The sequence below is a fragment of the Pseudorasbora parva genome, chromosome 7 (assembly GCF_024679245.1).
Source record: "Pseudorasbora parva isolate DD20220531a chromosome 7, ASM2467924v1, whole genome shotgun sequence".
Taxonomy (NCBI): Eukaryota; Metazoa; Chordata; class Actinopteri; order Cypriniformes; family Gobionidae; genus Pseudorasbora; species Pseudorasbora parva.
Genome location: NC_090178.1, coordinates 33,648,993 through 33,663,576, shown reverse-complemented (window position 1 = coordinate 33,663,576; position 14,584 = coordinate 33,648,993). Strand labels below are relative to the sequence as shown.

The 14,584-nt window shown below is 36.3% G+C and overlaps 1 protein-coding gene across 1 annotated transcript; it reads right to left on the bottom strand.

Annotated features, from left to right (window-relative positions):
* Positions 1 to 3,427: 3,427 nt before the first annotated feature.
* Positions 3,428 to 13,288, bottom strand: them4 (thioesterase superfamily member 4). The gene is made up of 6 exons (XM_067449157.1): positions 12,737 to 13,288; positions 9,404 to 9,599; positions 7,996 to 8,158; positions 7,775 to 7,885; positions 7,528 to 7,655; positions 3,428 to 4,309 (listed from the first exon to the last, which is right to left on the bottom strand). The coding sequence occupies exons 1-6, from the start codon at positions 12,881 to 12,883 to the stop codon at positions 4,266 to 4,268; spliced, it is 789 nt and encodes a 262-aa protein (XP_067305258.1). The 5' UTR covers positions 12,884 to 13,288; the 3' UTR covers positions 3,428 to 4,265.
* Between the last annotated feature and the right edge of the window lie 1,296 nt (positions 13,289 to 14,584).

Here is a 14,584-nt window from a genome sequence, read left to right as displayed (position 1 = left end):
TATGCAGGTAAAGTTCCCGGTGAACATGGTAAAAGAGTTTAGACAGAGGGTATCTAAGCTTAGCCTAGAAATCTAGATGCACCCTATAGCGGCAGCAAATTTAATCTGCCCGCGAGTGTCATCTAGCAACTCTCAATACCCTTCTGAACTTTATTCGCCTTGCTGGGCCAATCACATTGTGTATAGAGTCGGTGGGCGGGGCCATATTGACAACGGCCGAATTGCGTTTGCGTGCTTCTAGTAAACACAGAAACTGGAGAACGGCGGTCTTTCGAATCAGCTTTGACCTCGACTCTGGAAGACTTGGAGTTAAGCTTTTCTCTGAGAAAAGAACGGCACTGAAGTCATTCTTAAAAAGGGAAGATGTGTTCAGAGTTTTGCTAACCGGATACGGCGAATGTTTAATCTATCAGCGAGCTCTGTTTCACCTTTGTTGGTCTGGTTAGTTGTAGCGCTATCCTATCGGGTGCAGAGGGAGTTTGAAAGACAACTGTTTATCCCGCCCCTCAGATTGAGCCCTGTCAATGGTGAGTTTCCAGACCAAACATCTTGATGTGGGTCTGGCTTGTCAGGCTAGCTAAAGCTAACTTAGTTCTATAAAAAAGTTCCTGGATGCAGTGTACTAGCTTTTATACATGCATTTTGTTATCTAAAGTAAAATTTAGAGAAATTCAACACGACAGCAATCAACTTGAGCTAAGCGTATTGAGTATTTATCATTTCTACTAATGGTTTGCTAAGTGAATAACATTGTAACTTTATGCTAAGTAATGTTACGTTAGCTATATAAGGCAGCTACGTGTGCTAGTGATACATGCTTCATGAAAACATAAACCAAAAAAATGTATAATCAAAATGAAAGATTACCTGTCCAGCAGAAATACATCCATCAAGATGTTGCTTTTCAGCCCCTTGAGGTCCCTCAGTTCTCGCCATCGTTGAAAAGCCACGCCGATATTTACTCGCATTTGATTTCTTTGTTTATCCAAAGACTTTTTGTGCATTGCCTTTTCTTGTACTGTCTTCCTTTTTTTGCATTGTGCACTGTGAATTTTAAATGCTCTTTCTCTGCTATTATTTTGCTCTTCCTAGGTTTCGTGCCATACGCATGTGGGCAGATCCTGTAGGAGGCAGCTATTGTAGCGAGAGAGAGTGACAGTCGCCCAAGCCAATCACTTGTTTCGTCCCGGAAGAAAATAATGAGCAGTGTTTAATGCAGATTAAAAAGTCTAAAGTCACTCGATTTTTATACTCTCTTTTTCAAAGTACTTACATTTTAATTATGTTTTGACATATAAAGTTTAAATAAATTTGGACAAAAGTGTTTTAAATAATTCTTACCTACCCTACCTTTAACTGTGTGACATTTAAGGGTGGGGGGGGGGGCTTGGGTGAAATGCTGTTTCATGCATGCTGAGCTTTTTATATTGTTTTGAATCTACATAAAAAATTTGACAAATCATGAAAATACCACAATTTGGCATGTTTTACTGCATCTTCACAAATAAAACACAATTACCGCTTACACAATCTTTTAATAATATTTGAATAAAGGTTGTTGATTCTAAAAAATGTTCATTGTTTTAACTCCATGAACTCAAAATTAAGGCAACCAGGTAATTATTTTGTACAAAAATGTTCTACAGTGCATATTATTTGCTGAAACTTAATTACTGTCCGATTATCAAGCTAACCTGATAAATATGGTAGCATATACTATATGAATGAGATTTCCCCAATTGCACAGCCTCAATCAGAGTCCCCTCTGACAGTTCAGAAATAAGCAAAATCATGCACGGATCGAATCCTGGCAATCTATTGTAATGCTTACAGTGTGTATCTGGATGTGCTTCCTATAGTATACTAAGATTATGTCATGGTATAGGTTAGAGGTTAGTATTTGTTTCAGCGTTATGAAGGAAAACAACTTTGACTGACAACAAATTCAATGTAGAATTCATTTGTAATGTTCATATCGGTCTTTGTATGTCTTTATTTAACTTGCTTCGTTGGTGAATCCTTGGTTCTGATTCTTATAGTTTTGCTCTAGATTGTTTTTGTTTAAATAAAATGTTAATGTTAAGTCGAAATTAAATTAAAACAATTAACAAACTATTTATTCAGCCAGTCAAATTCCATCCATTTACCCATTGATTTTCCAAACCACTTGTCCTTTGGGGTTGCAGGCCGAGTCAAGTTATAAAATTTAATTTATTTAAAAAAAAAAAAAAAACTTTACTAATATTCTGAGTGTTGACTGTAGCATGTTAAAGTAACATTTATGGGTAACAGTTGAAATAGCTAAATAAAGTCGTTGTTTTTGTTTGTTTGCGCACAAAAAAGTATTCTCGTCACTTTGTAACATTAAGGTTGAGCCACTGGAGTCACATGAACGATTTTAACAATTGTCTTTACCTTTCTGGATCTTGAAAGTTGCAATGATGTTGCTGCTTAAGGGTAGTTCAGAAAGCTCTTGGATTTCATCAAAAATATCTTAATTTGTGCTCCGAAGAAGAATGACTGTCTTACAGGTTTGGAACGACGAGATGACAGAATTTCCATTTTTGGTTAATGTTAATTTCAACATTTACTAATACTTTTTTGAAAGCCAGTTAGGATTTTAGATCCCACTGGCTTGTCTTGCAGCACAGAAACTAGCGCCAAGGTGGGGGCTATATGGTGAAATGGTATGCTTTAAATTAGACGAATGTGAGTGAGTGTCCTCAGTGGAAGCAACAGCAGCAGAAGAAATAGGTTGTGCTGGTTGGAAGTTTTGCCATGGCATTTAATTTCCGCCATTTCTGAAGAAAAGCAAGCAACTTTCTTTGACAAAAGGTCCCCAAGCAACCGAATGACTACTATGACTAGATTCCTTCAAATAGCACGAGGAGTACCATCAGCTGCTAAGGCCCAAGTGTGGACATTTAGTTGTCACTGTATTTGGACAGGCCTAATGTTTTAGATGTCTCAGTCTCACTAATTTAAACACCCATTTTAACTCTTTAACTACCTAGTGTGTGACATCTAAAACATTCTGTGAGGTGGGTCCCAAAGATTGGTGTTGAGAAACACTGGTATATTAATCGACAAGCTTTGAAGTATTTCCTTATTTATTCTCTACATTTATTCTCAAACTTTGTATGGGGGGCAAAATATAAATATTGTGAAATATTCAATCACTTCAATCTTTTTACTGTCACCCAGTAATGGTCATAGCTCAAAGTCGTCTGCCAAAAATGCCTCAGTCCAGGGCTGGGGTCAAGACCACTCTGGTACCAGACAGCCCTTTCTTGGTCCACTCACAGAAAGTATTTTGGCAGCTTTTGATTGGAACCTCAAATGATCCAAAAAAAGGGGTGTTTTCAATTTCAAGGGGTCCAATTTGGTCAATTTTCAGAATAAAAAGACATTTCAAGACACAATCAGACACTTTTTGATTATTGGCTTTAATGAGATTAATAAAGGCAGTTATGAACACGTTATTATTCTTTAACAATAACTTTAATTTAAAATGCACACTTTTCCATTTATAACAAAATGTCAAGTCTCTTTAACACAATATGCAATATAGTACTGCTAAAATATATATTATTTTTCATTGTATAATCAAACTAAATTCTTAGTCCCGCTTTATATTAGGTGGCCTTAACTACTATGTGCTTACATAAAAAATAAGTACAATGTACTTATTGCATTCATATTGTTTTGTCAAATACGTTTGCTCATATTGAGGTTGGATACGGATAAAGTTAGGGACAGGTGTGGAGGTATGGGTAAGTTTAAGGGTAAAGTTAGGTGTAAGAGAAGTGTCAACAGTGTAATTATAAATGTAACTACAGAAATTAATTACAGCTGTAATTACATGCAGGTATTTTTAAAAATGTAAGTAAAAAGTGCATAGTATAAAATGATTAATTAAAATGTTAGACTGTTACACAGTAATTAAGGCCACCTAATATAAAGTAGGTCCATAATTGCCACCATGATTAAAAAGTTAGTAACAAACTTTTTTTTAGGCAGCAAAACTTTAAATAGCATATAAATAAATATACACGGTTAATAGTATTTCGTTTAAAATAAAAAAATGAGGTAGCCACATGTAACCATTACATGCATACACTTCCACCTCATTCAGAAAGCTGAAGTAAAACATCAACTTGATCAGTTGTTCATTGCGCACACACTCCACCTCAGACACACCTGAACTCTCACTCATTTGCACACACATACTGTACATTGCATCGGATTCCGGGCTGCTGTCAGTTTCATGATCCAAATAAATGGCCCACACTTATTGAAACAAATAGAGCTGTGAGGAAAGAAAGAGGGGGGGAGAGAGAGAGAGAGAGAGAGAAGGTTTTAGAGATAGCACATACAGTTTGTAGTTATTTATAAAAAGGACTTTTTCAGGGATAGTGTGAAAGATGATTGGGACAGTTGACAGAATTTTCACTGACCATATCAGCCATCACAAAAGTTTATCGTTTGCATGTGCTAGTTCAAAAGTCGGCATATATATATATATATATATATCGGAGTTAAACATCAACTCAAACAAGAAAAGAAAAAATAGGTAGGAACGGGACTTGATTGGATCTTGTCATTTGCTGTTGGTGTAACATCATGTGACAGCTTGTCCCGCCCTCGAGCCAGAAAACACATCAGAGAAGTCATTGCACATGGAAGGGAAGTTATGAGGGCACACAACTGCTTGAAACACTGGGTGCGTTTACATGCACACCAGTAAGCTGATAACTCACAAATATCAGCTTATTGAAATAACCAGTTTTCCCCGTTTACATACAAACCAGTAAACTGACAACGCAAGTAAACCAGGTTTACATGACTTTATTAATAAACCGGGTTATTTCCTTGTAGTGACATCAAACATAATAATAATGTCCTTATCTGACTCCAAATGTTTCGTCAGTTTTGATGTTAAACAAAGCATGTGCCATGTCAGCGAGAGCTTTACGGCTCATATTGTCCCTCATGCAGATCCAGATGCAGCGTTTTGACTGAACCTCTTCTACTTCTGCTGCATGAGATGAGAACACATCTTTACAATTTTCTGGGTCTTAAAAGAGTCTGCGTTTGTGGTAATGTCCTTATTAGCATAGCCATAACATAGCCGTGCTATGCTTACGCCGTTTATGACCTTACTCCGATAAAAGAAAATGGGTTACACGCGTTTACATGACCATGTTCAATTTTGGCTTATTGGGCATAATCGGCTGAAGAACGTGCATGTAAACGCACTAGGGCTGGGACAACGCAAGTCGACGTCATCGATGACATCGACACAAAAAATACGTTGACGCAAAATATGCGCGTCGATTCGTCAGACTCAAAATAAAGATGGCGGCGCCGGAGAGTAGTAGCAACCATAGATATACATAATAAAGTATATTATGTAATTAATATAAGTATATTATTTATTATGTATATCTATGGTAGCAACACGAGCGGCTCCTCAGACTTCCAGAAGTGCAAGGCTTGCAGGTTGGCGCACGGAGCAAGCGCTCTTAACACAGGCACGCATGCACGCTTTTTGTTGTCACGGCTACATAAACAAATTTCTTCACACAGGAAGACAGATGTTTTGGTAATACTTTATGTATTTTAATCACAAAAACAAACATTTGCATAAAGTGCAAGCATAGGGCACATTGGCTACCTATCTTTTAAATTTCAAATGTTCAATGTCTTATCACGCTGATGTGACCGAGGGTATCCATCCTCTAAGTGAGCACAGTTTCATCCCAGGACTATTCCGGTTTTAAACAGAATATTGACGCCCGTAATGCACTCCACATGTAACTGTTTTTACTGTCATGCCACGGATGCCCGTTGCGTTTCTGTTGCGTGTCAGCCACGGGGCTGCATGGCGTTTTCTCTGCCTCTGCACACTAGAAGCGTGTCTGACGCGGCGCTGCTGCTGCTATTGATGCGGAGGGAAGCCCTATTCTTAATGTTAAACATAAATAGCCTACTGATACAGCCAAGACAACGTCGGCAGTAGCCTATTGACCACATATCTGTGGTATTGCCGGCAAAATAGGCTACAGAATATTTTGTTCTGTAATGACAGTTGCAATATTTCAAAATCGATAATTGTCGTTTTTTATTATTACAATTAGGCCTATATCTGCCTTTATGTTAACCAAGAGACTTTCAAACATGGAAATGTAATTTATTAATATGTAGCTATTCGTGTCAGAATGATATATAAACATCTTTTCCTATTCTATTTTGCCTGGAGACGCTTCCAACACGCTCGCGTGTCGCGTGAAAAATAGGCGCTCTTCTATTTCTAGCATGCACGCGTTTTCCACACGTCACGCAGGCAGTGTGCAAACTCCAACCTGTTAACATGGGAGCCGAAACAAAAACGGACACGCCACGCAGCCGAGACACTCACGGCACGCTTGCAGTGTGTCCCCGGATTTGATTAGCCAACTTGTTGATATTTAATCGATGGGCATAGCCTGTAGGCTAAGTTGCATACATAGAAAAATCGTATATTGTGTTTCTTTGTTGTTGGTTTATACTTATTTGTGTGTGTGTACTTTATGCTTTCAAGGTTTTATTGAATGCATTGCTCTTGTATAGTCTTTTACTTTGGAATTTTAAGAGCAATTAATATAAGTATATGCCTAACATATATTGCAATGTTAAGGAATTAGTTTTTTCATTCAGATAATTAAAACAACATGTATAAATTGCTATTAGGCAATTAATGGGGAGATAATCGTTAATCGAATCGAAATCGAATCCGACAGGGAAAATGAATCGTTAGATTAATCGATGCATCGAAAAAATAAACGCTAGATTAATCGCTTAAAAAATAATCGTTTATCCCAGCCCTAAAACACACCTAATGATTAAACTTTTTATAGTCACGAATGTGCAAAATTCAATACATATATGAGCTTTAGAAATGTGGTACAAATTTTCATTTTTTAATTTTGTGTTTGTTTCTTTATCCAGCTAAGTTTCACAAATAAATGATGTTTTTGGGTCTCAATTACTAGACTAAAGAATTTTGAGAAACCCATTTTACCTTTATAAAGGTTTGACTAGGCTAGTTATCAACACGTGTGGATGATACCACAAAAGACCATTTTGCTAAATTAAACAAACAGACATAAAATTCTAGAGGAAGTACAGCAAATAAATACTACTTACACTAAGAACAAATAATGTTAGATACAACGTATTATTTTTGTTTTCATTATATGTGCAAATACTACAACTAAGCAGATTTCTAGAGGTTAGCTACATTATCTAGGAATGTCAGGCGCACATGCTTTGCTTCTGATAATAAACTGCCTAATGGTGACACGTGAAAAGGGAACGATTGTGACACTACAGAAACACATGATACATGACTAACAGGTATATCACCTGTGTGGTGTCGGCATGCATAACGTGTAAAGTCAGTCTACAAGGATATGCATATGATGTGGTTTATTGATTTGATTGGCGTTTACACATACATGAAATGCATACGTTTGTGTACTCTACCTGTGGCCTCAGTGTAGATTTTGGACTCATCATCAGTGCTGGTCACTTTGCAAGTGATGTAAGTTTTCCTCCTCTCTATTCGATCCAGAGCGCTGTGGATTAAAACCACACTCCCCAGAGGCATTGGACTGTACAGGAGAACAGAGTTCAACAGGTGAGATAATTCTTAATCGATCCCTAAAGCCAGTGTAAACTGGAAAAAATAAGGGTACAGCTCAAAGACTGAAGTACTGAAACATTCGCTTACTTGCGGTAGTCGATGTTGAGATTGGCAGTCATAACAGGTCCTGACAGGTAACTAGCATGAGTACCCGTCACGGTGTCAATCATGGTGGCTATGGCTCCACCATGGACATGCCTGACACATAGGGAAAAGGTGTAACATCATTTCCTGTTCTTCCTTTCTTGACAAACAAATTGGTGGCATTTCATTTCAGCCAATAAACATAGAATAGAGTAATTGCTTACCCGGGTGCACCCTCTAATAAATGTCCTGCCTGAAACACACAAACACATCTCTTCTCCTCCTTATTGACAAATGTAACATATTCAAAGGCCACGCCTTGCTCTCTAAAATTTCTTGTGAAAAGTCGAGCTTTGGCCTGGATGAGTTTGCTGAGGTGGATGCCGCCTACCAGACAGAAACATTGTGACATTAGCTTTTATATACATTATCATGTCATTTTATTTTACTGATTACAGTGACTAGGGGTATGTTCACACTTCACACGTTTAGTTCTGTTGTCTTGGTTCGGTTTAATATTTGTATACTTAAAGACAAACAGTATATTTTACAAAGGAACTTGTCCAATATCCAAAGCAATGCTGTGTGCTGGGCTAAATGTGTTTGCTGTATGTGCATACGATACACTATATTGCCAAAAGTTGGCACGTCTGCCTTTACATGTACATGAACTTTAATGACATACAATTGTTAATCTGTAGAGTTTAATGTGGAGTTGGCCCACCCTTTGCAGCTATAACAGCTTCAACTCTTCTGGGAAGGCTTTCCACAAGTGTTAATGGGCTTTTTTTTTTACCATTCTCCTAGACTAGAAGGACATTTGTGAGGTCAGGCACTGATGTTGGACAAGAAGGCCTGGCTCGCAGTCTCCTCTCTAATTCATCCCAAAAGTGTTTTTTCAGGTTGAGGTCAGGCCAGTCAAGTTCCTCCACACCAAACTCAGTCATCCATGTCTTTATGGACCTTACTTTGTGTTCTGGTGTGCAGTCATGTTGGAACAGGGAGGACCAATACTCAAATGTTCCCACAAATTTGAGTATGAAATTGTTCCTTTCACTGGAACTAAGGTGCCACGCCCAACTCCTAAAAAAATAACAACCCCACACCATAATCCCCCCTCCACCAAACATTGCACTTGGCACAATGTAGTCAGGGAAGTACCGTTCTCATGGCAACCGCCAAACTCAGATTCATCAGACAAAGATGACAAAGAAGTGTCATTCGTCACTCCACTGCTCTAAAATCCAGTGGCAGAGTACACACACACACGCAAACGAAAATCTACTGTAAGGAGACACTGTCCTGAACTGTAATGGGCAACATTGCAACTATGACGAGAAAAAACAGGTATGCTTGAGCATTCGGTCCTTTTTAGGGTCACATCCTTTGACATCATGTCCTGTTTTTTGTTTGTTTACATTTCTTTGGTCTATGTTGCATTCATATTTCAGTTGAAACACACCAGAGTTAATTTAAAACCCGGCCGCAACTCATCCTTTTTAACAGTCTCTGTCTGCTTATTTGGTGCGCACCAGGGTTCGGATGGCAGTCCCACCAGAGTTGATTGAACCAAACCTGCCAATTGTGAACATACCCTAGAAGTAACTATGCAAATACATATTAATCACTTACCAGTAGCATATTTAATGGAGCGGTTGTAGCTGGGCAACTTCCTCCAAGGCCCCTTTTTTTGCTGCTCCCCATTTTCAGTGTTAATGTCACACAGTGCATTATAGTGGTCGTAAACCTTGCACATCTCTGGACTCCACGACGAGTTGGGCTGGCTGAAATCTCGTGGCTTAGATGAGAACGGCCACAGTGACTTCGTCTGGATGGAGAGTAATATTAAAGTTATTTTTCATTAATGCAAATCAGAACAGTGTAGCTACTGTTAACAAAAATGATTAAATATCTTTAAATAAAATAAAATATAATAGATCAACTTAAACTTGATATTTGAAATGTTGCATTGGCAACTAACTAAATTAATTATATTATAAAAGAACTATATATTATAGAAGTCCTAATATATATATATATATATATATATATATATATATATATATATATATATATATATATATATATATATATATATATATAATCATTTAAAAAAAAAAATTTAATCAAAGCTAAAGAAAAATAATATTTTTTAGAGCAGTGATCATATTGTTAACTACAACTATTAAACCGCTTAAATGAAAAAGCAGAAATAAAATTACAAATTTAATTAAAATCTGGTAAAATATTGATATTTAATCAAAATTTGGGAACACTTTACAATAAGGTTGCATTTGTTAATATTAGTTAATACATTAGCTAACATGAACCAACATGTTCAACATTATTTAAAAATAATTTATTAACAGCAAAAATCGATTTTAATGTTTGCTCACAGTTGCAACTAATGTTAACAAAGAACAACAGATTTTAATAACGCACTATTGAATGTTGAAATTATAATTGACTTAGATTAACAAATGGTGCAGATTTAATGTTCATTATTTGTTCATGTTAATCAACTAATGGTAACAAATGAATAAACGTATTGTAAAATAAGTATTGTTATCTAACTAAAATGTTATTCTGCCAAGACCAAATACACTGTCATATCCATTATCATGCTAAAAATCTTCCAGAGAGTTCTCACGATATAACTTATTTGACTTATGTCCTTGCTCTAGCAATGCTTGCTATTGTTGTTCAATCTTAGAAATGTTTGGTTTGAAGGAATGTTAGTCTTCGCAAGGAGATAAGAAAATGTCTCCATTTCAAGGTTTTTAACGTCACAGGACGCTGTTGTGAAGCAGTCATTTTCCATTGTTTTCCCCAGGGCATTAAAACATATGCAACTAAGATTATTCAATAAATCATCACACAATGACATGACCTAACAATGAGAAATACATTTGATACACCATTTATTAATATTTGGTAATGTTAGTTGTTCATGTGAATTTACAGTGCATTAAAGGCACAATATGTAGTTTTTTGCCGCCAGACGTCACCTATTCAAAACAAAGGCGTAGCTTGATGACGCAGAGATTGACCTTGGCATCTTGGTAGTTGTAAACTTCACCCCACAGCTGGTGGAAAAAAAATTGGGACTGGGCGGGGACAGAATCATGTTCATGGATGAGATTATTAACATTAACACACATTGTGGTTTGAAGCAGAGCAGGGCCGAGTGTTGTGGAAGCTGAACGAGGTCACTGAAGCGTTTGCTAATGAGAGACGAGTGTGACACACGACTCAACAGCAGTGGAGCTGGCCCCACTTTATATTAGGTGGTCTGAAGTAGTATGTACTTACATCAAAAAATAAGTACAATGTACTTACTGCATTCAAATTGTATTGCAACACACCTTTGCTGATATTGAGGTGGATACAGGTACAGGTGTGGTGATTTGGGTAAGTTTAAGGGTAGGGTTAGGTGTAAGGGAAGTGCCAACTGTGTAATTACAAATGTAACTACAGAAATTAATTACAGACGTAATTACATGCAGGTATTTTTTCAAATGTAAGTACAATGTAAAAACATGTATGTACACAACAAGTGCATTGTATCAAATGATTAATTAAAATGTTAGTACATAGTAGTTAAGGCAACATGATATAAAGTGGGTACATGGAGCTTTTATTATGCCACAGTCGACGCTTCCACTTCTTCTGGTCATGTGTAGGTGCGGTAACACTGCATTGTTCTATTATATTAGATACATTTGAGTGTGTTGAAAGTTGTTATAACGTTACTCTGTGTGTTCACTCGGCGGCTACACTGAGACACTTGTTGCACACTGACTGCAGTGAGCTAGATCGAATATCATATTAATAAATGCTGGATGGCTTGTGCTGTTAAAAGGGACGCATTTCATTTGAACACATATTGCATTATGGAGAAAATGCTGTATTAATGTACAATAAATTGTTTTCTGTTGATGAATGTCTCCAAACAGTTGTTCTCTTGTCTAATAAAGGGTGTTTTCATGGTTTCTTTCTACAAAATAAAACTGGAAATGGAAATTGGGGGTAACACACAGACTCGATCCGTGTCCTGGTTAAAATAGCTTATTTCTCTGGATTTAACATTCTTGGAAACATTTGGGATAATGTAAGTACACAAGTCAACTATAAGTACTACAAGTCAAACATTGTTCTAGTGTTTTTTGGATATTTTAATTGTGCCCTTACTCTTAAACACCACTTTGATGACTTTGACTTTTAATGTATTAGCAAATGTTGAAATTTACAATTTACAGTTACTAAAATTAAGAAATACTGTCAAAGTATTGTTTATTCTTAGTTCATGTTAACTGAATATTATAATAACATTTTATATATGCTAATTAAAGATAATTCATATAATAAATGTACACATATATAACACTAAAATAACTGCAGAGGAGAGAGTACACTCTTAGAAGAAAAAAGAAAAGGTTATTTATAGAGGAATAGTTGAGTATACTCCAAATAACCTTTTATGCTAAAACGGTTCTATAATGACAAGAAAGAACCCTTTTGGCACTTAAAAAGGGTTCTATATAGAACACTGCAACAACAACAAAAAATAAGACAATTACTTTTGCTTGTCTAGTAAATACTTCTTGTTTTAAGAATGTTTAGAGGTTTGGACTAGAAACACTACAAAAATACTAAGTAAAAAAAAAACATTTATTGCAGTGAACTTTTTAGGGGTCCCAACTAACGTTACGTAGCGCCGACAGAACCTTTTAAGGTTCTATATAGAACCTTTTCTTCTAAGAGAGTACGTTAGCCAGGCAAGAATGCTCTTATAGGAGAGGGGAAAAAACTTAACAAAATGAGCAGATTTTGCCAAAGGATTTTAAAATGTGCGACAAAAAATGTAGCCATCCATTATTGGCAGGCATCACACCTAAGGTTGCAACTAACGTTATCATACAATTACTACCGTTAGGTGTACAAATGTAAAAATGAACACTTTACCGAGATAGGTCTGGTGGTCTTGAATGAAGACTGTAGGTGCCTGTGTGTCTCTTTAGAGAGCAGCTGGTTAAGTTTGATTCCGTTCAGTCCATTACAGATCTGCTGGCCGTGGAGGAGGCCAAGTCTTCTCGCGATGTGTCCTAACATGCTGACTGTAAAGCAGTCTGTTTCCAGAGGAATGTAGTGGCTCTCGCTCCGCAACAAATACAGCAGATATGTTATTCTTCTAGACAAGACAAACGCCTAATGTCTAACGTTAGCTGCTACTGTCTAATGTCTAACGTTAAATGAATATCACTTTCTTGTACATGATGTAACGTTAAGTTAATTGACTGAAGACATTTCCACACACGCACTGTCCACAGAAACCGCACACAAACGTTAGCCGCTTAGCCCTTTTAAAGAAATAAACCGGAAAACAAAATAAAGTCGTCATCAATTAACGTTAGTTAAAGACAAAACACTGCATAAATACGACAGCCAACTTTAAAATGGAAATACAAGATATGCCGGTGAACTGTTTGACTTTCAGAATCACGGATGTCATTGGTGATTGGCTAGTTCACGCACGCGGAGTGAAAACACGTGTCATTTTAACCACGTGACCGTAATTTATATGTTTGATTGGTGGGCTGTAGTGTTTCAACTTCCTGTGTGTGTGTCTGTTGCCACAACAATCCCTGGTTCCAGTACTTTCAGCGCACTGCTCGAATCTACTTTTTGTGTGTGTGATTTTACATTTAGTTGTTGTTTACCTGCACCTGATGCACTATGTTTGGTCGAGAGGCGCAGCGTTCAACTAACAAGTTTGTGCAGAGCGAGAGGGACAGAATAAGGGTACAGAAAGCGTTTTTTGTTTTTAAATAATTTTACAGTCCCAGGGTCCCCAGAAATTAAAAATAAATAACTCAAATAACATTAAATAAAATTACTACATTTATAAAATTATTTGGGGTTAATATTAAGTCTTTTTTTCTGCAAGGGAGGATGCTAACTTATCAAAAGTGACAGTAAATATTATTATATATATTATTTTAAATAAGAAACACTAAAGAGGAATGATAATGAAAATTATAAATTCTATAAATTAAATTTTAAAATAAATTAAAATATTTTAAATTGGTTTTATATATATATATATATATATATATATATATATATATATATATATATATATATATATATATATAAAATATATATATATATATATATATATATATATATATATATAATTTTTTTACTTTGAACAAATTAACTTCTTGGTGTGCAAGACGTTTTGATCTTTAATTAAAGCTGTTGTCCATAACTTTTTTGTTTTGTTTTCAAGATTTACAGAAATTATATAATGAGAATGTACAACATGAATCCATTTTCCAAACCATGTTTTTGTCTTACCATGCCTGAATAATTATGATACACCTAATAAGTGTTTATATTGGGACTACTTCAGACCGGTCTGGTAGGAATTGCTGAGGAGGCACACAGTCCTTGCGTGACTCGCCCATAGACATAAACAGAGAGAAGTCGCTCCGGCTGGAATGTTCTTCCATTCTTCATTAACTACTATAGCGCAAAAAGTTACGGACTGCAGCTTTAAATGTTAAAAAATGTAATGCATGTTTTATTCATCTACAGTCCTCCAGGAGTACATTACTTTTTAACAGCTTTCTTTTTTTAAAAACAGAAACATGAAGCGATCGCTGACATGACTGCTGAGCTGGACAGGTGTGTTTATGCTGATTTAAAGTCAAGTATTAAGATTTAGGCCTGGTTTCACAGACAGGGCTTTGATTAAGCCATTAAGAGTTGAATACAGTAGTAAATATATGCTGATAAACTATGTACTTG